Consider the following 25,509-nt stretch of genomic DNA (forward strand, 5'->3'; position numbering starts at 1 on the left):
GGTGTGGCTGGGACTGATAGTCCACACAGGTTCAGAAGGACGCGCGCGTTGAGAGGCAGAACTTTTATGACAGCCAGAAGGGAGTCAACTGACCAAGCCGGTCAGCTGACGATTGTACCAGTTCCCATTGGTCCAGCACTTAGGGGAGGCGCTGGAGAGTGCTGGGCTATATATTCTGGTTGCTGGTCATTCACTGGTTGTCTGCCATTGCGATCACTACGTGGAAGCACTCAGACCTTATTGTCAGAATCTGTGTTATCATTCTGTTATACTTCAGACTAGTCCCAGGGTGTTGATGATCAAGGACCTCACACCCAAAGATTAGGAATCTGTGTTATCATTCTCTTATACTTCAGACTAGTCGCAGGGTGTTGATGATCAAGGACCTCACACCCAAAGATTAGGAATCTGTGTTATCATTCTGTTATACTTCAGACTAGTCCCAGGGTGTTGATGATCAAGGACCTCACACCCAAAGATTAGGAATCTGTGTTACCATTCTGTTATACTTCAGACTAGTTCCAGGGTGTTGATGATCACGGAGCTCACACCCAAGACTAGGCATTGTTTATTATCTGTTATGACCTTCTGCTTTCCTGACCACTCTTCTGTTCACTGATTTGGTACTTCGCTATATCTGATACTCTGTTGCCAAAACCCTGCTTGCCTAAGGATTACCAAATCGGCCTCCTGTCTTTGTACCTTGTTTGTCAGTGTGTTGCCGACCTGGCTTGTCCGACCTTGAGAGCTATCTCCACAGTTAAGAGAGAGTTCACAGATCAGTCAGTGGCATCCTTCTATTGGTGTCACTCACGCTCTGGTCCTTCCCTCTCCCAGTCTGACTCCTCCCCACGGGAGAGTCTCAGGCTGTGGAAAGATACTACTTCAGCAGTATTCCTTACTGCCTTGTACCTGTCCTCCTGGTATTGTTCTCAAAGTATTACTGTTGCACCAAACACTCATATCTCTCAGGTGTCCAGAGGTTAGTAATATATCTGATTATCAGTGATACTGCAGATCATCAATAATCGGGTATATATCTGTATTCTTGGTGATACTGCAGATCACCAATAATCAGACACTCTCTGTGTTACACTTTCCAGGAGATGGTAAAAACTATGGAGATGAAAATTTGTTAAATTGCGAAAGATTTATGACACCCATGTTTGCACTACCAATACTTTGTTTTAAAAATTACATTTATTGTTGGAAATGTTAATGTTTATATTGTTGTTCTGTTGAATTTTAAATTCATTTGGGCCATTGCAAAAAAAGGCCAAAAAATTAAAAAAGCCTCTACACATTTTTTATGATGACTTTTAACAATAACATGTGGTTATATTTTAAAAACAAAAAAATAATTTGACTATACGATTACATTTCAGTACGGTGGGCGCAAATGTCTTCCCTATTGCTGTTGCAAATATCATTGGGTTAAAGTATGTTTAAATTGAAGCATACAAATACATCTCAGTATAGTTGTCTTTTAAAGAGAACCCAAGGTAGGTTTGTGACATCAATATTAGGACACAGAGAGAGGCACATTCTGCATACAATCACCAGCCTCTGTGTCCTTACAGTGTGCCCCCGGCTCCCCCCGTGCTCTGCTGTCCCCATTATAAAAATCGCCAGGCTAGCAACACGCCGATTGTTGCTAGTCTGCTGTTTACCTTCTTGCTGCCACTCACCGCTGCTCTCCTGCCTCCTGTATGCCACGGCTCCCGGCCACCGTTCCTTCCCTCCCCGGCTCCGTAAACTTCCTTCAATTGGCTTACAGAGGACTGCAGTTTTAAACCCCTCTAAAGACCAGGCCATTTTTCTGGAACTAGGCCACTGCAGCTTTAAGGCCTCACTGCAGGGCCGCAAACCTCAGCATACAAGTGATCCCCCCCCCCCCTTTTCTGAAAGCTCTGTTGGTGGAGTCTGATCGCTCCCCCAATTTTTTTTATTTTTTTTTTAGTAAATATTTTTGTCTTTTATTTGTAAATAAAAATGCTTATTTTTTTTATTTTTATCTCTCTCCCTCCCTCCCCCCGTCAGCCTATCAGCGTGATCGGCTGTAGCCTATCACAGCGGATCACTTTTGTGCTTCTGGAGGAGACAGCCAAGTGATACAGCTGTCCCCTGTACAGCGCAGCCTTAGATCGCAGCGCTGTACCTAGTAAATAGACGCCGGTGGGAGACTGATGGCGGAGCGGACCTCTGTCATTCATGCAGAGGTGCGACACACGCAATCTCATGCAAACTCCCGCCCCAGGACTTGAGGCCAATTGGCGTTAGGCGGTCCTGGGGCTGCCACCTTGATCACGCCCATTGACATTAGGTGGTCTTTAGGTAATTAATGTGAAAAACTATGACATCAGCAAGGTATGCTACACACTATTGATTACAGATTTACCTGATTATAGACATCCTGATGTAAGCAAAGAGTTTCTCAGGATGAGCCGGCAAATCTTGATATATAGACTGGAATTGGCCCTTTCAATCCCAGCTCTGATTCAGGGAATGCACCCAGGACCATCGAGGCCTGGACCTTCTCCTCATGAAAGCACACGCAGCAAACATCACCACCAACTCAGGAACCATCATTATCTCCTCTCAACAAACCCACAAAGCATTGCAGGGACTACTCCCCTTATATATCATGGGTGAAACACTCATTAAACAATTAGTTAAAATAATTTGTATTAAATAGGTCCAGGGCTCTTTAAATTAGGCCTACATCACTCAAAAATCGCAAAGACACGCTAAACGCTCAGAAAACGCCAGGAATCTCTTGACAAATTCATTCTGTGTTTGCAATTGTGATTTATAATGTGAACAAGGCCTAAGTGTCCATAATGTTGTACTGTATATTTGTTGTCCATGTGCATATGTGTGTGTATAATATGTTAATTCAGTCTGGTTTCACTAGCTACTTGTTTTTTATTTGTATATTCATGCTTTCTTTTAATAAACACATTTCTATTTGCTGTGCAGAGACCTCAAAAGACAGGGAGTATTTATAAAAACAACGAGTTGGCAGTCATTTGTAATTTTCCATTTCTATCAATTCAAAAATAGAAATAGTCAAAGAAAAAAAAGTTAAAATTTTATTGGGAGTTGAGTGTAGATAATGTGTTATTACTGCAAGGTGAGAACACAGTCCTGTAACAAAAGAGAAGGTTCTATGGGTATGCCAGGTTGTAAATAAAGCAACAGTGTTAATGTGCTGAAGTGGCTGGCCAAGACAGTGTCCAAATCTGTGACCAATTTAGAAGTTGTGGCAGGACCTGAAAATGGCAGTTATGTTTGATGTTGTAGCAATTTCAGAGAACTTGGAAAATTTTACAAGGATGCTAAATACTGTATTGAAGGTTTCATAAGTTTATGCAGTTAAAGGAATTCTATCAAATATTGCATTTTTGTGAAAACACCTTTAATGAATGTAAAATTAATGTAAATAAAGAAGTCAGCATATATTTTTTGTGTTCTTAATTTTTTTCAACATGTTTGTGTAAGACAGTGTGCCCTGAGGACTCACTGACGGCGACGAGGCACTGGAATAGTCCATGGTGATAGGTGATGCCAGGTGTATGACAGAGCATTGCAGGCTATTCCCTGGCTCCCCCACCCGTCGGAGTCTTTACTCACGTGGCTGCCGCAGTAGCGAGCCATCCGTTCTGCTCAGTTCATGCCCGGTTAATAGTATGTAAGAGGGTGCACTTCCATATGCGCATTGCTCAGTGTCCCGGCGAGTCAATGGATGTTTGTCATTAAGGCAAAGGAGGGTGGAAGTGTTCCGTTCTGACAGAGCGCTGTAATACAAATGTATTCTCGATTTCTATAGAACCAAATGTCTCAAAATGACCTGTGAAATCCTAAAGGTACTCATTGGACTTTGGGCCCCTTAGCGCAGTTAGGGTGCAAAAAAGTGCCACACATGTGGTACCACCGTACTCAGGAGAAGTAGTATAATGTGTTATGTGGTGTATTTTTACATATACCCATGCTGGGTGGGAGAAATATCTCTGTAAATGACAATTTTTTGATTTTTTTACACACAATTGTCCATTTACAGAGATATTTCTCCCACCCAGCATGGGTATGTGTAAAAATACACCCCAAAACACATTATACTACTTCTCCTGAGTACGGCGATACCACATGTGTGACACTTTTTTGCAGCCTAGGTGCGCTAAGGGTCCCAACGTCCTATTCACAGGTCATTTTGAGGCATTTGGTTTCTAGACTACTCCTCATGGTTTAGGGCCCCTAAAATGCCAGGGCAGTATTGGAACCCCACAAGTGACCCCATTTTAGAAAGAAGACACCCCAAGGTATTCCATTAGGTGTCTGGTGAGTTCATAGAAGATTTTATTTTTTGTCACAAGTTAGTGGAAAATTACACTTTGTGAAAAAAAACAATAAAAATCAATTTCCGCTAACTTTTGACAAAAAATAAAATCTTCTATGAACTCGTCATACACCTAACGGAATACCTTGGGGTGTCTTTTTTCTAAAATAGGGTCACTTGTGGGGTTCCTATACTGCCCTGGCATTTTAGGGGCCCAAAACCATGGGGAGTAGTCTGGAAACCAAATGCCTCAAAATGACTGTTCAGGGGTATAAGCATCTGCAAATTTTGATGACAGGTGGTCTATGAGGGGGTGAATTTTGTGGAACCGGTCATAAGCAGGGTGGCCTCTTAGATGACAGGTTGTATTGGCACTGAACTGCAGGAAGCGCAGGATGTTCTCAAATCGTGACCTTGACATGGCAGCAGAGAACATGGGCATGTGATGTATTGGGTGCGTAGACCAATAAGACCGCAATACATTATTTTTGACTAGACCCATGTTAAGAAGAAGGCCCCAAAAAATGTTAAGTTCGGAAACTTTGGAGTGGTTTCCACCGAAAAGGCTGGGCATGGTAGCTTCTTGGATTGGCGGTTGCGTATTGTGTGGCATAATGGTTGGTCTCAGCCACAATTAAGTCATACCAGTAGTGATCAGAAAAAAAAAATTCTGTCACTGCGGTGGGGCGGGTGAGGGTTTGGCTGGGTGATCAGAAGCCTGCAGGGGGCAGATTAGGGCCTGATCTGATGGATAGGAGTGCTAGGGGGGTGACAGGAGGTGATTGATGGGTGTCTCAGGAGGTGGTTAGAGGAGAAAATAGATGCAATCAATGCACTGGGGAGGTGATTGGAAGGGGGTCTGGGGGGGATCTGAGGGTTTGGCCGCGTGATCAGGAGCCCACACGGGGCAAATTAGGGCCTGATCTGATGGGTAGGTGTGCTAGGAGGTGACAGGAGGTGATTGATGGGTGTCTCAAGGTGTGATTAGAGGGGGGAATAGATGCAAGCAATGCACTGGCGAGGTGATCAGGGCTGGTGTCTGAGGGTGTGGGTGGGTGATTGGGTGCCCAAGGGGCAGATTAGGGTCTGATCTGATGGGTAGCAGTGACAGGTGGTGACAGGGGGTGATTGATGGGTGATCAGTGGGTGATCAGTGGGTGATTAGATGGCAGAACAGATCTTAACAATGCACTTTGGAGGTGAGCTGAAAAGTGGTTCTGCGGGCGATCTGAGCATGTGGGTGGGTGATCAGATGCCCGTAAGGGGCAGGTTAGGGTCTGATCTGATGGGTGGCAGTGACAGGAGGTGTTTAATGGGTGATTGACAGGTAAGAATAGATGTATACAGTACACAGGGTGGGAGGTCTGGGGGGGGGGGGTGTCTGAGGGCTTTCTGAGGGTGTGGGTGGGTGATTGGGTGCCCTAGGGGCAGATAGGGGTCTGATCTGATGGGTAGCAGTGATAGGTGGTGACAGGGGGTGATTGATGAGTGATCAGTGGGTAATTAGATGGCAGAACAGATGTAAACAATGCACTTTGGAGGTGATCTGAGGGTGGGTCTGCGGGCGATCTGATGGTGTGGGTGGGTGATCAGATGCCCGTAAGAGGCAGGTTAGGGTCTGATCTGATGGGTGGCAGTGACAGGGGGTGGTTGACAGGTAATTACAGGGGAGAATAGATGTATACAGTACACAGGGGGGAGGTCTGGGGGGTCTAAGGGCATTCTGAGGGTGTGGGCGGGTGATTGGGTGCCCTAGGGGCAGATAGGGGTCTGATCTGATGGGTAGCAGTGACAGGTGGTGACAGGGTGATTGATGGGTGATCAGTGGGTGATTATATGGCAGAATAGATGTAAGCAATGGAATTTGGAGGTGATCTGAGGGTGGGTCTGTGGGCGATCTAATGGTGTGGGTGGGTGATCAGATGCTGTAAGAGGCAGGCTAGGGTCTGATCTGATGGGTGGCAGTGACAGGGGGTGATTGACGAGTGATTGACAGGTGATTACAGGGGAGGATAGATGTATACAGTACAGGGGGGGGGGGTCTGGGGAGGATCTGAGAGTGTGGGGGGGTGATCAGGAGCCCCCAGGGGGAAGTTTAGGACCTAATCAAAAAAATAGCGCCCACTCATAGTGACAGGGAGTGATTGATGGGTGATTAGGGGGGTGATTGGGTGCAAACAGGGGTCTGGTGGGTGGGAGGGGGGGTCTGAGGGGTGCTGTGGGCAATCAGAGGGCAGGGGGGGCAGATCAGGGTGCTTGAGTGCTTACCTGGGGGCTGCAGCCTGCCCTGGTGGTCCCTCAATCACTGGGACCACCAGGGCAGGAGGCAGCCTGTATAATACACTTTGTATCCATTACAAAGTGTATTATACAGTTTACATGCGGCGATCTTGCAGCTAATAACCCGCCGGCGCTTCTGAACAGCCGGCGGGTTACTGCGCCAGGTGGGCGGAGCCTGTTGCCGCCGATGGGCGTATTGCCCGCCGCCGATGGGCGTATTGCGGTCGTTTGGGCCCAGCCCTTGCCGCCGCCAATCGGCTGTGGGTGGTCGGCAAGTGGTTAAATAGGTGTAATTAAAAAAAAGAAATTTGATGGAAAACTTTTTTTCTGCATTTCTTGTTTATTCTTCTTCACCGTCTTCACCTTCTTTTCGTTCTCTCCATCTTTTTCTTCACCGTCTTTTTTTTCTGTTTTACCATCTTTTTTCTCGTCATCAATCATTACTATCATCTTCATCATCTTCTTCTTCACTTGCATGTGGTTCTTCAAGTTCTTCTTCTTCACCTGGTTCTTCTTCTTCTGGTTCATCTTCAATTGGTTTTTCATCTTCTTCTTCACCTGGTTCTTCTTCGTTTTCTTCTTCATCATCTGGTTCTTCTTCATCATCATCTGGTTCTTCTTCATCATCATCTGGTCCTTCTTCTTGATCATCTGGTTCTTCTTTTTCTTCTTCAATCATCTGGTTCTTCTTCTTCTTCTTCATCATCATCATCTAGTTGTTCTTGTTCTTCTTGTTCTTCTTCTTGTTCTTCTTCTACTCCTGGTTATTCTTCTTCTTCTTTACCACCACCATCTTTTTTTTTTTTGTGTTCATATTTCTTGTACCCAACTTAATGTTTTTTACCTTACAGAACTCTACTCTTGTAAAAAATTTTCTTCAACACCAGCATAGCTAAATTTGTGGCATAATAGCTAGTGGCGCATGGCAGCAGCGCATAATTCTGTGGACCCTGGCGGTGGGAACACAGACAGCAGGAGGATAAATACAGCAGGAGGAGGAGTGACATTTGGCAGCAGGCAATGTATTCTGTGGACCCTGATGGTGGGAACACAGACAGCAGGAGGATTACTACAGCAGCAGCAGCAGCTGGAGGAGGAGTGACATGTGGCAGCAGGCAATGTAATAGGGCCATGGTACCTAGCGTTGGTAGCACGGCTGTAAATAAACACCAACAGCAGGAGGTTCCGGACAGCAGTCATGATCCCACATTGTGTCCAATGCACAACTGGGACAACCCAGACACTATATAGCTATTGTAGTAGTGTAATAGCTAGTGGCGCATGGCAGCAGCACATAATTCTGTGGACCCTGGCGGTGGGAACACAGACAGCAGGAGGATAAAAATCAGCGCTGTGTAATATGTTGGCGCTTTATAAATACAATAAATAAATAAATAAATAAATAAATACAGTAGCAGCAGGAGGAGGAGGGACGTTTGGCAGCAGGCAACAGTGGCGCAGCAATGGGGATAGCCGCCATAGCGTTGCTATGGGGCCCACGGTATCCCTACGCCACAGGAGCCCGTGCAGAGTCAATGGACTTTTTTTTTTCTTTTTTTTTAATGATGCCGTCCCATCCAGCCCCTCCCCCATAATTTTAAAACAGCGGCGCGCGCCCTCCCCCGGCCCCCCTCCTCTGATAAGGTGGCTGGTGAGGAGGGGGACCATGTAGCGGCGCATTGATCCTCCCTGGCTGCCGGGCCGACACTTACTGTATAGTTCCGGCCAGCCAGGGAGGCAGAAGGAGGAGACAGCAGGAGGAGTCAGCGAGTGACTCATTCTCTCTGACAGTCAGTCAGACCTCGTGGTGACTGGCTGCGACCAGGAGCAGGAGGGAGTGGATTGAGGAGGAGAGCGGAGCACACCGACCTGATCCGACCCGACCCCACCCCACTGTCTCACGCAAGCTGGCAAGGCAGCTGCAGCCATTTGTAAGTACTTTGTGCGGGGCGACGCGTGCCTCACTGGTGCCGGCTGGTGCTGCTGCCTGCAGTGGACGGAGGTGGGTGATGGGGCCGGCCCGGGGGGACTTGCTTGCTGCCTGCTGCTGCCACCCATGCCATGATGCAACCTGGTGCTGGGGGGGATAGGGCAGGGGAGAGAGAGAGTTGCTGTTGCTGGCTGCTGGGGGGGGGGGATAGTTGCTGGCAGGGGGGGGAGGAGAGAGTTGCTAGCTGCTGTGGGGGGGGGGGGGGGAAGGGGGGGTGGGAGAGAGAGTTGCCGCCTGTGTTGGGGGGGACGGAATGGGGGAGAGAGTTGCTGGCTGCTGTGGGGGGGGGGGAGGTGCTGGCTGCTGTGAGGGGGGGGAGAGAAAGGTGCTGGCTGCTGTGGGGGGGGGGGGATGGGGGAGAGAAAGGTGCTGGCTGCTGTGTGGGGGGATGGGGGAGAGAAAGGTGCTGGCTGCTGTGTGGGGGGGATGGGGGAGAGAAAGGTGCTGGCTGCTGTGTGGGGGGGGGGGGTGGGGGAGAGAAAGGTGCTGGCTGCTGTGTGGGGGGGGGGGGGGGGGGGAGAGAACGGTGTTGGCTGCTGTGTGGGGGGGATGGGGGAGAGAAAGGTGCTGGCTGCTGTGTGTGGGGGGGGGGGGGGGTTTGGGGAGAGAAAGGTGCTGGCTGCTGTGTGGGGGGGATGGGGGAGAGAAAGGTGCTGGCTGCTGTGTGGGGGGGATGGGGGAGAGAAAGGTGCTGGCTGCTGTGTGGGGGGGATGGGGGAGAGAAAGGTGTTGGCTGCTGTGTGGGGGGGGGGGAGGGGGAGGGAAAGGTGCTGGCTGCTGTGTGTGGGGGGGGGGGGGGAGAGAAAGGTGCTGGCTGCTGTGTGGGGGGATGGGGGAGAGAAAGTTGCTGGCTGCTGTGTGGGGGGATGGGGGAGAGAGGTGCTGGCTGCTGTGTGGGGGGGATCTGGGAGAGAAAGGTGCTGGCTGCTGTGTGGGGAGGTGGGGGAGAGAAAGGTGCTGGCTGCTGTGTGGGGGGGATGGGGGAGAGAAAGGTGCTGGCTGTTTTGTGGGGAGGATGGGGGAGAGAAAGGTGCTGGCTGCTGTGTGGGGGGGGATGGGGGAGAGAAAGGTGCTGGCTGCTGTGGGGGGGGGGGGGGGGAGTGAAAGGTGCTGGCTGCTGTGTGGGGGGGTGGGGGAGAGAAAGGGTCTGGCTGCTGTGTGGGGGGATGGGGGAGAAAAAGGTGCTGGCTGCTGTGTGTGTGGGGGGGGGGGGAGAAAGGTGCTGGCTGCTGTGGGGGGGGGGGAGAGGTGCTGGTTGCTGTGGGGAGGGGGATGGGGAGAGAGAGTTGCTGGCTGCTGCCAACCGCCACCCATACCTGGCCGGCGGCCATGATGCTACATGTGACTGGCTGCTGTGGGGTGGGGGAATGGTTTATTTTCTGCGCACTTAACAATTATGTGAATGCTCCCCACATAACGATTATTTTCTGGTGGCTGCTCCCCACATAACGATTATTTTCTGGTGACTGCTTCCCACATAGCGATTATTATCTGGTGACTGCTCCCCACATAACTATTATCTGGTGACTGCTCCCCACATAACGATTATTTTCTGGTAATTGCTCCCCACATAACTATTATCTGGTGACTGCTCCCCACATAACGATTCTTTTCTGGTGACTGCTCCCCACAACAATTATTTTCTGGTGACTGCTCCCCACTAAGATTATTTTCTGGTGACTGCTCCCCACATAACGATTGTTTACTAGTGACTGCTCCCCACATAGCGACTATTTTCTGGTGAATGCTGCGCACATAACGATTATTATCTGGTGACTGCTCCCCACATAATGATTATCTGGTGACTGCTCCCCACATAGTGATTATTTTCTGGTGACTGCTCCCCACATAGCGATTATTTTCTGGAGAAATGTTTGGGTGGGAGGTCCGAGAGGTGCGTTGGGTTGGAAGGTCGTTGGGGGGGAGGCGGCGGCTGTGGTGGTGGGGGGGGGGGGCATACAAAAAATTTGCTATGGGGCCCAGTCATTTCTAGCTATGCCCCTGGCAGGCAATGTAGTATTCTGTGGACCCTAGCGGTGGGATCACAAACAGCAGGATGTTAAATGCAGCAGGAGGAGGAGTGACGTGTGGCAGCAGGCATATCATGGCCCATGGTACCTAGCGTTAGTACCACAGGAACTAAAGAAAAACAAGGCCAAATTATCAGGACCCAGGGACTGAAGGTTGATGTCAAACAATAATTCCCAGGCACCTCATGTCCTCCTCTCACCGACAACAGGTGCCTGGAACGTGCCTTCAATCCAGGCCTGGTTGATCTTCAAAAATGTCAGTCTGTCCATGCCCTCTGTGGACAGACCAGAGCGCTTCTCGGGGACCACGCCACCGGCCGCACTGAAGCACCTCTCGGACAGCATACTGGAAGGGGGGGCAAGACAATACTTCCAGGGTGTACTGCGCCAGCTCACTCCAGATGTGCAAGCGCTCCACCCAGTACTCCATGGGGTCCACAGGCTCCTCGCTGCCGGTGTCAAGCCCACTGAAGGACCCCATGTAGTCGTCCACCATCCGGGTCATGCGCTGGCTGTGACTTTGAGAGGAGGTGGCTGCTGCACGCACATCCTCTCTCGGCTGCTCTACCGTCATGTAGAACACTTTTGTCAATAACAGCAGGTCTCCTGGGCACCTGATGCTGCTGCTGGCCGCAGGCACCGGCTGCTGTGCTGGCTGGATAGGGACAGAAGGCTGGGGGAAGGCTTCCTCCAATCGCTGAACAAGGATCTCCTGCAACTCCCTTGTTCGCTGCTCACGGTCTCCAGCAGGCAGAAACTGAGCCCACCTCCCCCTCAGCCGTGGGTCCAGGATCATGCTTATGCAGGCATCCTCCCTCGCTTGCACCTGCTTGACCCTGGGGTCTGTGCGCAGGCAGCGCAGCTTGTGCGCTGCCATGGGGAACAGGGTGGTCCGTCCAGCAGAGACATTAGGGTCAGCGGCCGCAACGCTCTCCTTCTCCTCCTCTGGCCCCTGAGCCTCTTCCTCCTCTCTCCACCCTCGCACCACTGCAGCTGCGCTCCGCTGTTCCCCCTCAGCAGCAACATCCAGCACCTCCAACTCATCCTCATCCTCCTCCAAGGACTCAAATACCTGCGCAGCCTCCTTGTAACGATTGTGGAATTATCTCCGTGGTCAGCGCACAAGATGTGCGCTGACACTGCGGAAGTCCTCCACAAGTGTATTAAACGACAGAACCCAGCTTTGGTGCAATGCACTTGTAGAGAGAAAGTGAGCACAGAGACAGAATGTATGTGTGTCCACCAATCTAGTCGCCACCCGGCGATGGTGAACACACAACAGCGGAAACCAAGTGGGAACGCAATCGCAAGAATGGCGATTTCCAACAGTGACACAAGACCGAGTAGAGACAGAGCACAAGTGTAGCGAGAAAGACACAGCAAACAACAATGATCAGAACGCCAAGGAAAATAACAAACGCACTCGCTAAGCGCGGTCGCCACACGAAAAGCGCAACAGCGACAAAACACGCTAATGGCGCGGTCTCCGCACGAGAAGTGCAACAGAGACAAAACGCGCCAACCCTAACTAACCAATGTAACACGAGAATGAATAGAGAACGCGAACGCTTGCTAAATGGTTGCCTCACCGCAAGCGTTCGTTCCAGACAACACAGACAGAAGGAGTAACCAGTAGCCACCGCAGCTCTGGCCTACACTCCCAGACAGAGTGCAGAAGGATGCACCGCCACTACCGCTAGGGCGGATGCGATCCAGACAGACAGAGAGATGGAGCAACCGCTGCTCTGGCTCGCACCCCTAAGACAGAGTACAGAAGGAACCACCGCCACTACCGCTAGGGCGAATGCGATCCCAACAGACAGAACGATTTCCTGTCAACCGCCGCTGGCGACAAGACAATCTAATATAAAAGAGAAGAACTAGAATCCCCCACTGTTCTATAATAATAATAATAATAATAATGATAGCGATAGCTTAAGACGATAGCTTATGTATGGCTCAAGACACCTGGATCAGTGAAAAAATCTTTATTCAAAACCAGCTCAGAAGAATAAAAACAATTAAAAACAGGCAGCCAGATCTGATACACAGGCCCCCAAATAACAAAGGTACACAATTGAGTCAGGTGTGTATTATGTCAAAGATAAATAAATAGTTCTCCTGGGTATCTTTGTGATAGTAATTAAAGCAGTGTCCCAAAAAATATAAATAATTCATATGGTACTAGAGACATCCGCTACACAAGATATTATCCCAGGAGAAATATAGAGTAACATGCAAACATAAAAAAATCCTATAAAGTTCTCTGCTCAATATAAAGTGCCAGTGCTTATCAACCTGTGCTGAACTAATTAATAGGATATCATGAGAAAATCTCCCACAATATCTGCAGTGCAAAATATATAACACACTTCAATAAATATACAACATCTAAAAGTTATGCAGTGAAAAAAAGAAACCCAAAGGGAACACCAATGAGGTAGATAGTGCAAAAAATATAAGAGGTAAGACCTTAATCAGCAAGTGAATAAACAGATACAGCAGGTGGAGGAAAATGACGGCAAGCCATATGCCAAAAGTACCCGAATGTGTATTTCATAAGCAGAGAACAGACACGAGACTCACCAGATATAGGAATGAAATAGACCAGGAATGGCTGCACAGCGCTACCCACGCTGCCCCACTAGTTCCGCCGAAGCAGCCAAGACAATCGCAACACATAGACAGTACAAGGCAATACAGATAATTACAACCTGACTACGCTAGAAGGAATGCTAGTGCACTCCCAAGGAATTACTCTAAGATAATCTTAGCAAACAATTAGCAAAGGCTGAGACTCCAGGTAAGTTAGAAGGAACAAACCTCTATGACCAGCAGGGAATTCTGGGAGCAAAAGGTATTTATACTGCAAGCCATCAAAGGAAGCAGCTAAGCAATTTTCATGACAAGTGGATGCAAATTCCTCACCAGCAGAGCAACTCTGAAACTTGCAGAGTGAAGACAGGTCTCCTTTCCAGGGACCTGCAGCACTCAGACCTACAAAATGGTCAAGAAGCTGTCTGTCTGTGCAGACAGCAGAGCGGACCATTACACTCCTCTCCCAAATCCACCAAATCGCCAAGTGCCCTGTCCAGCAGACAAACAAAGGGCACCCACTGGCAGAGGGATGCCCGTTCCTCACTGACCAGGTTGGTTCCCTGCAGGAAGGGAGCCAACACCAAGCAGACCTGCTGCATCTGCCCCCACTGTGTGTTGGAGAGGAGCTGGAGTTTGTTGGTGCCGGCGATAGTGCCCTCGATGATGGGGCAGTTGACAAGCCTCCTCTGCTCAACCAGCTGCTCCAGCATCGCCAGGGGGGAGTTCCAGCGAGTTGGCACATCGATGACAATGCGGTGTCGTGGCAGATGTCTGCCAGGTTTGCTGCGGCAGCAGCTGAGCGGCAGAAAGTGAGCACAATTTTCCGCGCCACTTACAACAGTAGGTGCGCATGAACTTCTGCACCACTAGGTTGAGGACGTGGGCCAAGCAGGGGAAGTGGGTCAAGTCTCCCCTGCTGATGGCAGCCAGCAGGTTGGCCGCATTGTCGGACACCACCAATCCGACTCGGAGGCCTCTGGGGGTCAGCCACGTCGTCTCCTGCTCCCTCAGGTAGCGGAGCACGTTGACTGCGGTAAGATTGTTCTTCCCCAGGCTTTTCATCTCCAGCAGCGCTTGGCAAAGGCGGGCCTTCACGCTGCTGTTGAGGCGGGGTCACTTGGCGATTGGAGCTGCTGCTTCTCCCCTGACCCCGCGTGGTGGCACCACATAGTGGGTGACTGGTGCTGCTGCTGCCACTGATGCGCCCGAGGATGGACCTGCTGCTTCCTCGCTGGCGCATTCCACCAGGCTGACCCAGTGGGCCGTGAAGGACAGGTAGCGGTCTGTCCCAAAACGGCTGCTCCACGAATCTATGGTGACGTGGATCCACGCACTCACGGCGTGATCGAGCACGTGGCCCACGTTCGCCATAGCAAAGCGGTGCAGTGCTGGGATCACCGTGCGGGAGAAATAGTGGCGGCTGAGGACTTGCTACTCCAGGATTCCAAACTGCAGCAGCACTCTCATGTCACTCCCCTCGTGCACAAAGGAGTATGGCAGAAGCTGGGAGCACATGGCCCGGGCAAGCAACCCGTTCAGCACCCGGATGCGCCTGTTGGTGGGAGGCAGGACCTTGGTCACACCGGGGAACAAATCGCTGAGCAGGGTCTGGCGGCGTTTGCCTGCATGGGAGGAAGAGGAGGCCACTGTGGAGGAAGCTGATGAGGCCACTGAGGACTGGCTGCACGGGGGGGGGGGGGACAGTGAGTTGCTGCTGTGCTCCTGCTGCTGCTGCTGGATGGGCAGTAGGGTGGGATGCTGCTGAAGTCTGTGCAGTTTTTGTCTGGCTCTGACCACTGCCTGCGCCACTGTCCTTAAGCTTCACAAACTCACTGTACTCATTGAAATGTCTGGTCTCTAAGTGGGTACTCAACTTGTTGAGATCGCGACCTCTGCTCAGACTGATACCGCAAGTGTGGCAAATTGCACGGGTCTTGTCGTCTTCGCACGTAGTGAAGAACCGCCAGACTGGGGATTTCAGCTTGCCCTTTCAGCCTGAGGGCTGGGGATTTTTTTTGCCCTTGGAGGGTTGTGTTTTTTTCTGTTTGCTAGGAGGTTTGCTGCGGGTGGTGGTAGCGGCTGAAGCAGCAGGCTGTGGCTCCTGCCTTCCTCGCCCTGTGCTGGCCGCCTTGCTGCTGCAGCGCCTCTGCGCCAGAGACGCCTCCTCCTACGATGACGAGCTGACTTCAACCAACCGTGCTGGTGATACTGGTGGCACATAGGAAGGATCCAGCAGCACATCATCATCATCCCCAAACATCTCCTCTGAGCCCGCCTCAACCAACTCCTCTACCCCAAAATCCCCTGCATCACGCCCCTCCTCATCAGCACCAACAACAAACTCCTCCACCTCAAACTCCTCCTCCTCCTTGCATGTCCTTATTATCTCCTCCTCAAACTGCTCCACAACATCCCTCAAAACACTTGCGGTCCCTGGGGTGAAGAGCGAGCTCAGTGAGGGCAGGCTGGTCGCTGGGGTCGACGTGACCTCAAGCGGTGGTGGAGGCCTGGTGCGGACCGGAGTGCTGGTGGTGGTGGCACTGGTCTGGCTCGTGCTGGAGGTCTGGCTGGAAACGGTGACTTGCTGCTCCGCCATCATTTCCACCACAGTCTGCACCTGACTCTCCGCAATGGCCCGGGGGCGACGAACCGTCTCAAAGATGGGCGCAACACGCTGCTGTTGCGCCTCTGCTCCTTCCTCCACAACTCTGCGGTCAGTGGCTGGCGGTGGACCAGTCACAGACCTGCTGGTGCTGGCAGTGGCTGCTGCAATGGTGCTGCCTCTCCTGGTGGTGCCTCGCCCTCTACCTCTGCCAGTCATTGTACAATTATACAAATACAATAAGAAAAAATATATATGCGTAGAAAAGGGCGGGAAAGGGTGTAAACTTTAATAAAGAGTCTGAGTTGGTGGTGACTGGTGGTGACAACAAAAAATGAAAGTTTTTGTTTTGTTTATTTAAATTGTAGTAGTACTACTAACAGTAGTGTAGTCTACAGTAGTCACTAACAGGGGCGTAGGAATAGACCCTGCAGCCCCTGCAGTTGCAGGGGGGCCCCTAGCAAGTCAGGGGCCCGGAGGAGGAAAGGCTGTCACCACCGGCGTACCTACCGGGGATGCGACTCTCTCAGCCGCAGGGGGGCCCTGCCGCCCGGGGCTGCTCTGGGGCCCGCTCACTGTGCGTGGGGGGAGCGCTGCTCTGGACCCCCCAGCAAGGTGCTCAACTGGCCGCAGCGTCTAATAGACGCTGCGCCAGTTCATTCCCCGCAGCCCCACTCCAATAGCCTGCATAGTCTCCGGCAGGCAGAGCAGGGCTACGGCAAGATGGCCGCCGAAGAAGCCCTACCCTGGAGACTATTTGTGTGTCTAGCACAGGGCTTCGGCAGCCATCTTGCAGTAGCCCTGCACTCTGCCTGTCAGCGCGGGAGATGTGCTGCAGGAGGACTCGGGGAGCTGCGAGCCAGATGCCGGGAGAGGAGAAGACTTCTGTCAGGTAAGTGAATTGTTTTTTTTTTCACAGGTGCATTTTTTTTTCTAGTGTCTGCTGCCTACATTGTGATTTTCTGGTCACTGCTGCCCACATTGTGATTTTCAGGTGTCTGCTGCCCACATTATGATTTTCAGGTGTCTGCTGCCCACATTGTGATTTTCAGGTGTCTGCTGCCCACATTATGATTTTCTGGTGTCTGCTGCCCACATTACGATTTTCTGGTCACTGCTGCCCACATTGCGATTTTCTGGTGTCTGCTGCCCACATTACGATTTTCTGGTCACTGCTGCCCACATTGCGATTTTCTGGTCACTGCTGCCCACATTGCGATTTTCTGGTGTCTGCTGCCCACATTATGATTTTCTGGTGTCTGCTGCCCACATTGCGATTTTCAGGTGTCTGCTGCCCACATTACGATTTTCAGGTGTCTGCTGCCCACATTACGATTTTCAGGTGTCTGCTGCCCACATTACGATTTTCAGGTGTCTGCTGCCCACATTACGATTTTCAGGTGTCTGCTGCCCACATTATGATTTTCTGGTGTCTGCTGCCCACATTGCGATTTTCTGGTGTCTGCTGCCCACATTACGATTTTCAGGTGTCTGCTGCCCACATTGCGATTTTCAGGTGTCTGCTGCCCACATTGCGATTTTCAGGTGTCTGCTGCCCACATTGCGATTTTCTGGTCACTGCTGCCCACATTGCGATTTTCAGGTGTCTGCTGCCCTCATTACGATTTTCAGGTGTCTGCTGCCCACATTATGATTTTCAGGTGTCTGCTGCCCACATTACGATTTTCAGGTGTCTGCTGCCCACATTGCGATTTTCAGGTGTCTGCTGCCCACATTGCGATTTTCTGGTGTATGCTGCCCACATTAGGATTTTCTGGTGACTGCTGCCCACATTGCGATTTTCTGGTGACTGCTGCCCACATTGCGATTTTCTGGTGACTGCTGCCCACATTGCGATTTTCTGGTGACTGCTGCCCACATAAGGATTTTCTGGTGACTGCTGCCCACATTAGGATTTTCTGGTGTCTGCTGCCCACATTACGACATTCTGGTGACTGACTGCTGCCCACATTAGGATTTTCTGGTGACTGCTGCCCACATTACGATATTCTGGTGACTGCTGCCCACATTAGGATTTTCTGGTGACTGATGCCCACATTGCAATTTTCTGGTGACTGCTGCCCACATGGCGATTTTCTGGTGACTGCTGCCCACATTGCGATTTTCTGGCCCACATTACGATTTTCTGGTGAACACTGCCCACGTTACGATTGTCTGGTGAATGCTGTCCACGTTACGATTTTCTGGTGAACGCTGCCCACATTACGATTTTCTGGCCCACATTACGATTTTCTGGTGAACACTGCCCAAGTTACGATTGTCTGGTGAATGCTGTCCATGTTACAATTTTCTGGTGAACTCTGCCCACATTACGATTTTCTGTCCCACATTACGATATTCTGGTGAACGCTGCCCACATTACGATTGTCTGGTGAATGCTGCCCACGTTACAATTTTCTGGTGACTGCTGCTCACGTTACTATTTTCTGGTGACTGGTGCCCACATTACGATTTTCTGGTGAACTCTGCCCACATTATGATTTTCTAAAGGCCCACATTACGATTTTCTGGTGAACTCTGCCCACATTACGATTTTCTGGCCCACATTACGATTGTCTGGTAAAATGCTGCCCACTTTACAATTAATTTACAGTGAAACGCTGCCCCATTACGATTATTTGGCACCTATGGGGGGGGGCCCCATCCAAATATTCGCAGGGGGGCCCAGTGATTTCTAGTTACGCCCCTGGTCACTAACTAACTCATGTGACAGACAGTGATAATTAAAGTCGGTCACACACGGTTGGACGCAATCAATCAATAGGGTCAGGCAGATGACAGTCACAGATCACAACGGATGCTGGCCTGTGAAGTAACTATTTCACAGTACAGAAGCTAATAAACTCACAGACTAACAGTAGAAATTAAGTAAACGAGTAGTAGTAGTAGTAGTAGTGGTAGTAGTAGTACGCAACTAACTATAAATCCCTAGTGTACTACACAATAACTAACTCGTGTGACAGGCAGTCACAATTAAAGTCAGTCACACACGGTCGGACGCAATCAATCAATAGGGTCGGGCAGATGACAGTCACAGATCACAACGGATGCTGGCCTGTGAAGTAACTATTACACAGTACAGAAGCTAATAAACTCACAGACTAACAATAAACAAGTAGTAGTAGTAGTAGTAGTAGTAGTGGTAGGTAGTAGTACGCAATTAACTATAAATCCCTAGTGTACTACACAATAACAGTGAGTGACAACTAAAGTTGGTCACACACGGTTGGACGCAATCAATCAATACGGTCGGGCAGATGACTGTCACAGATCACAACGGATGTTGGCCTGTACACAGTCAATAACTATTAACTAACATGGTACTGAAGCTAATAAACTAACAGACCACAGCAGTACAAATTAACAAAACTAGTATTAGTACACAACTAACTATAATCCCTAACCTACCTAAGCTAGTAGTAGGCTAAGGCACACACACACAGACTAACACTAGCCTAGCACAGTATACACTAGCTGACTAAAAACAATCAAATTACTATCTAACTATAAATGAGTACAATATAAGTGTGTAGAATGAGAGTAGGATGCAAAACGCTGGGTTTAACACAAGAAAAGCACTTGCTCTCAGACACAGCAGCACTGGAGATGCTCTCAGTACCACAAGTCACTAAGCAAGGACGGGGCTCCGCAACATGGCCGCCGCCTTATATAGAGGGGAGGGCCAGGCTCCCCTCCTCTGATTGGTTGCTAGGGTTACCAGGGCCTCGGCTGGAGGACTTCTGATTGGCCCAATGATGTCCTCCCCAGATACCGAAGCTGAACCTCATGATCACCGCGTCATCCGGACGAATTTGAGTGCGCCTATTCGGGAATCTTCGGATTCGAATTCAGTATCAGCATTCGGGCTTCGGCTTCGACTTTGGCAATCCTGAAAATCTGCCCGAATATTCGGGTATATTCGAATTCGAGAGTCCTCATGAGCACCCCTAATCCCTATGGATACATTCATATTGCGGCATTTGCAATTTTGATCAATTGCAAATGCGCTTCATGCAGCATCTTTGAGGTGATTGCACTGTAATTCTCATTCTATTAACGAGAATCACAAGCGCAAATCATGTGCCCAACGCGATCGCGGGCAAGCGGTGCTCCAAAAGCCAAGTGTGAACTAATCTTGACTGCATATATATTACCTCATCAAAAATTCCCAAAGATGCAAAAATGTAAAAAGTGATTTATAAATAGAAACCTTATTAGATTAACTTAAACGAAAAAGAATTAACACATGCTGGTCAAATTGTCTCAAATTTAAAATACCTGAAACTGTTCTGGTTTTAAAAGGCATCAACCTTCTATGTGTAGCTTGCTAATCACTGCATTTTCTTTCTGTTAAAATCAGCTATTGCAGTTCTCAAGGACAAAGAACCTGGATGCTTTATTGTTAGAGATAGTCATTCCTTCCGAGGAGCGTATGGGTTGGCTATGAAAGTTGCTACACCTCCTCCCTCGGTAATTCATCTGAACAAAAGAGGTAAGAAAATATTTTGTAAGAACATGTAATTGGGGTGTACATAGAAGCTAAATTACATACAATTGAGTTGGTTAATTAACACTGCAGTAAACTGCAGTACATGGCTCACACGGTACCAGTGGGAACTGCCACTTCACATATGCCTAATTGAACAAAACATTGTTTAACTCACTTGTGAGTGGTTGCATTAGGACTAAGCGCTGATTGCTATGTGATGTGACTGGCAGAGCATGAAGTGTACTGAAAAATACGTGAGCACGGGGTTCATAAAATCTTACTGCCATTTCTGGGTACCCACAGAGATTACCCAAATAGCTCAAATGCCACCAACAGTAAGTGCAGTGCTTGGAGAGGAGGGGAGGCTATGAAACATATACAGTGGTTTGCAAAAGTATTCGGCCCCCTTGAAGTTTTCCACATTTTGTCATATTACTGCCACAAACATGAATGCATTTTATTGGAATGCCATGTGAAAGACCAATACAAAGTGGTGTACACGTGAGAAGTGCAATGAAAATCATGCATGATTCTAAACATTTTTTTTTACAAATAAATAACTGCAAAGTGGGGTGTGTGTAATTATTCAGCCCCCTTTGGTCTGAGTGAAGTCAGTTGCCCATAGACATTGCCTGATGAGTGCTAATGACTAAATAGAGTGCACTGGTGTGTAATCTAATGTCAGTACAAATACAGCTGCTCTGTGAGGGCCTCAGAGGTTGTCTAAGAGAATATTGGGAGCAACAACACTGTGAAGTCCAAAGCACACACGACAGGTCAGGGATCAAGTTATTGAGAAATTTAAAGCAGGCTTAGGCTACAAAAAGATTTCCAAAGCCTTGAACATCCCACGGAGCACTGTTCAAGCGATCATTCAGAAATTGAAGGAGTATGGCACAACTGTAAACCTACCAAGACAAGGCCGTCCACCTAAACTCACAGGCTGAACAAGGAGAGCGCTGATCAGAAATGCAGTCAAGAGGCCCATGGTGTCTCTGGACGAGCTGCAGAGATCTACAGCTCAGGCGGGGGAATCTGTCCATAGGACAACTATTAGTTGTGCACTGCACAAAGTTGGCCTTTATGAAAGAGTGGCAAGAAGAAAGCCATTGTTTACAGAAAAGCATAGGAAGTCCCAGTTGCAGTTTGCCACAAGCCATGTGCGGGACACAGCAAACATGTGGAAGAAGGTGCTCTGGTCAGATGAGACCAAATTTGAACTTTTTGGCCAAAATGCAAAACGCTATGTGTGGCGGAAAACTAACACTGCACATCACTCTGAACACACCATCTTCACTGTCAAATATGGTGGTGGCAGCATCATGCTCTGGGGATGCTTCTCTTCAGCAGGGACAGGGAAGCTGGTCAGAGTTGATGGGAAGACGGATGGAGCCAAATACAGGGTAATCTTGGAAGAAAACCTCTTGGAGTCTGCAAAAGACTTGAGACTGGGGCGGAGGTTCACCTTCCAGCAGGACAACAACCCTAAACATAAAGCCTGGGCAACAATGGAATGGTTTAAAACAAAACATATCCCAAAAAAGTTTTACAAGTACATCAACTCTAAAAAAAGAAAGGTTGACTGTATAGGACTCCTAAAGGATGAAGGTGGAAACTCAATGGTGGATGACCAAGGTAAGGCAGAGTTATTAAATGCTTTCTTTGCTTCTGTCTTTACAAAGGAAACAGCACTGTTGCAAATTACAGAGGCGGAAGAGTCTCAATCTTCTAACTGTAATATTAAATACTTAACGCAGGAAGAAGTAAAGGCAAGACTAAATAAATTAAAAATAGACAAGGCACCTGGCCCGGATGGCATGCATCCTCGGGTCCTAAGGGAATTAAGTTCAGTTATAGATAAACCCCTTTATCTTATCTTTTGTGACTCTCTTGCAACTGGCAGAGTCCCAGTGGATTGGCGTACAGCCCACGTTTTCCCATTATTTAAGAAGGGCAAAAAATCAGATCCAGGAAATTATAGACCTGTAAGCTTAACATCAGTTGTATGCAAACTATTTGAGGGGTTACTAAGAGATACTATACATGACTTCATAGTAGAAAATAATCTTATTTCTCAGCATCAACATGGGTTTACTAAAGACAGGTCCTGTTTGACTAACATGCTCAGCTTTTATGAGGTAGTGAATGCTAATATGGATATTGGGAATGCTGTAGATGTGATATACTTAGACTTTGCTAAGGCCTTCGACACTGTTCCCCACAAAAGTCTGGTGCAAAAGATGAGGATGCAAGGACTGGGGAAGAGTCTGTGTGCTTGGATAGGGAACTGGCTAATGGACAGAAAACAAAGAGTTGTGGTCAATGGATCATACTCAAAATGGGAGACTGTTAGCAGTGGGGTCCCACAGGGGTCTGTACTGGGTCCAGTGCTCTTCAATTTATTTATTAATGACCTAGTGGATACAGTAGTGAGCAATGTTGCTATTTTTGCAGATGATACAAAATTGTGCAGAATCATCAACTCTAAGGAAGATAGTGTTATATTGCAACAGGATCTGGATAGGATGGCTATATGGGCACATACATGGCAGATGAAATTCAATGTTGACAAATGTAAAGTCATGCATTTTGGTCGTACCAATGGTCTAACACCATACAAAATAAATGGGATACAGTTGGGAACATCAAACTTGGAGAAGGACTTAGGAGTACTCATCGACAACAAGTTAAATAATCGTACTCAATGCCAAGCCGCTGCAGCTAAAGCTAACAAAATTTTGGGATGCATTAAAAGGGAAATAAAAACTCGAGATGCTAGCATAATATTGCCCCTGTTTAACTCTCTAGTAAGGCCACATCTGGAATATGGAATTCAGTTCTGGGCACCACATTACAAAAAAGATATTGCAGTTTTAGAGCAGGTGCAGAGACGAGCAACAAAATTGATACGTGGGATGGAAGGTCTCACTTACCAAGAAAGGTTAGATAAACTGGGTTTATTTAGTCTAGAGAAAAGACGCCTTAGAGGAGATCTAATTAACATGTATAAATACATCAGAGGGCAATATAATAGCTTAGCGGATGAGCTTTTTGTCCCTAGGCCTTCTCAAAGGACTAGAGGACATGATCTGCGCATGGAGGAAAAACGTTTTAGCCATTTATTTAGGAAAGGGTTCTTTACAGTAAGAGTGATTAAGATGTGGAATGCATTGCCACAGGAAGTCGTTATGGCAAACTCTATACCTGCATTTAAAGGGGGCTTAGATGCTTTCCTTGCGTTGAATGACATCCATGGCTACAATTACTAGGTAATGCCAATGATGTTGATCCAGGGATTTTATCTGATTGCCATCTGGAGTCGGGAAGGAATTTTTACCTTGTAAGGGTTTTTTCGCCTTCCTCTGGATCAACAGGGATATGTGAGGGAGCAGGCTGGAGTTGTACTTTGTACTGGTTGAACTCGATGGACGTATGTCTTTTTTCAACCAAAGTAACTATGTAACTATGTAACTATGTGTTAGAATGGCCCAGTCAAAGTCCAGATCTAAATCCAGTCGAGAATCTGTGGCAAGATCTGAAAACTGCTGTTCAGAAATGCCGCTCAGGTTTAAGAAGTCGCTCTCTGTAGACAGGAAGGAATGGGGATACACCCCTCCACCAAGGGTGGGCTAGACAATTTGTAAAGCAGTAACACAGAGGCACCAAGTAGAATAAAATCAATTAAAAACGGTTTAAAAGGGGGAAGTTGGTGCACTCACCTCCCTCATAGAAAGAAAGACCAGACAATGGGAAGTAACTTTTTATTAAAAGCTCCAAAGTTGCAACGCGTTTCATGGGTCACAATCCCGCTTCATCAGGCAAACATTTTTGGAGGGTACAAAATCAGGTCAATGACCTGGGTGAGTGTCTCTTTAGGAGCTACAGAGGCCTCAGCCAGGTCATTGACCCGATTTTGTACCCTCCAAAAATTTTTGCCTGATGAAGCGGGATTGTGACCCATGAAACGCATTGCAACTTTGGAGCGTTTAAAGAGACACTGAAGCGAAAAAAAAAAATATGATATAGTGAATTGGTTGTGTACTATGAATAATTACTAGAAGATTAGCAGCAAAGAAAATATTCTCATACTTTTATTTTCAGGTATATAGTGTTTTTTCTAACATTGCATCATTCTATAATATGTGCAGATTACACAACACTCAGCATTCAAAATGAGTCTTTCAGAGCAGTCTGTGAAGTAATGACCTCTCCTCTAGCAGAGGAAAAGTAAATAGTCCAGGAACAGTTGAGATAATAAAAGTCAGATAACAGCCCTCTCCACGACTAACTTAGTCGGAGAGCTTAATGGCTTGTTTGCATAGAGATAACAACTGCAGTTTCTCAACCCTTCCTGTACTGGAAACAATTACACTGATGTATCTGATCTTAATGTTTTATTTCTTAGCTGTGCTACACATACAAATCATAATATCATCATTTTTTTTTTCGCTTCAGTGTCTCTTTAATAAAAATTTACTTTATACTGTGAGTAATAGAGATGGCCCAAACGGTTCGCCGACGAAAGGTTCCTGGCGAACTTCCAGTAGTTCGCGATCGCAGAGAACCGCAAACTTTTCCGTAAGTTCGGTTCGCCCCCATAATGCACCATTAGGGTCAACTTTGACCCTCTACATCACAGTCAGCAGGCACATTGTAGCCAATCAGGCTACATTCCCTCCTGGAGCCACTCCCCCTCCTTATAAAAGGCAGGCACCGCCGGCCATTATACTCGTGTGCCTGCAGTAAATAGAGAAGGGACAGCTGCTGTAGACTCTCTCATAGGGAAAGATTAGTTAGTCTCTTGTAGGCTTCTTAGCTTGCTTCTTGCTGATTCTTATTGCTAAAATAGCAACCCACAACAGTTGTTTTCAGAGCTAATCTTGTTCTTGTGATCTATTTTTTTTCTGTGTGTCCCACTGACACTTGTGTTGCATAGACACCCTTGATAAATCATACTGTGTGTGTGCCACTGCCAGGCCCAGCACATTCAGTGACTACCTGTGTGTGTGACAGGTGCACATTACCCATCACTGCATACACCTACCTGTTGTTCACTGTGCACCCATCCACCTACGTGAGCGCACGCAGTGTCACTGCGCCTGTCCGACCGCTGCCTGTCCGACCGCTACCTATCTGTGTGTGACTGGTGCACATTGCAATACC

At 48.3% G+C, this 25,509-nt stretch overlaps 1 protein-coding gene across 6 annotated transcripts in view; it reads left to right on the forward strand.

The window, feature by feature from the left end:
• The window catches only part of LOC137518508 (tensin-3-like), an 841,402-nt gene that overhangs the window by 580,139 nt on the left and 235,754 nt on the right, over window positions 1-25,509 (forward strand). For all 6 annotated transcript variants that reach the window (XM_068236462.1, XM_068236464.1, XM_068236463.1 and 3 more), the window contains one exon: window positions 20,218-20,349. In XM_068236462.1, coding sequence (XP_068092563.1) covers window positions 20,218-20,349 — 132 coding nt within the window. The remainder of the gene's footprint in view (window positions 1-20,217; window positions 20,350-25,509) is intronic.

Source organism: Hyperolius riggenbachi, chromosome 5 (genome assembly GCF_040937935.1).
Source record: "Hyperolius riggenbachi isolate aHypRig1 chromosome 5, aHypRig1.pri, whole genome shotgun sequence".
NCBI classification, from domain to species: Eukaryota; Metazoa; Chordata; class Amphibia; order Anura; family Hyperoliidae; genus Hyperolius; species Hyperolius riggenbachi.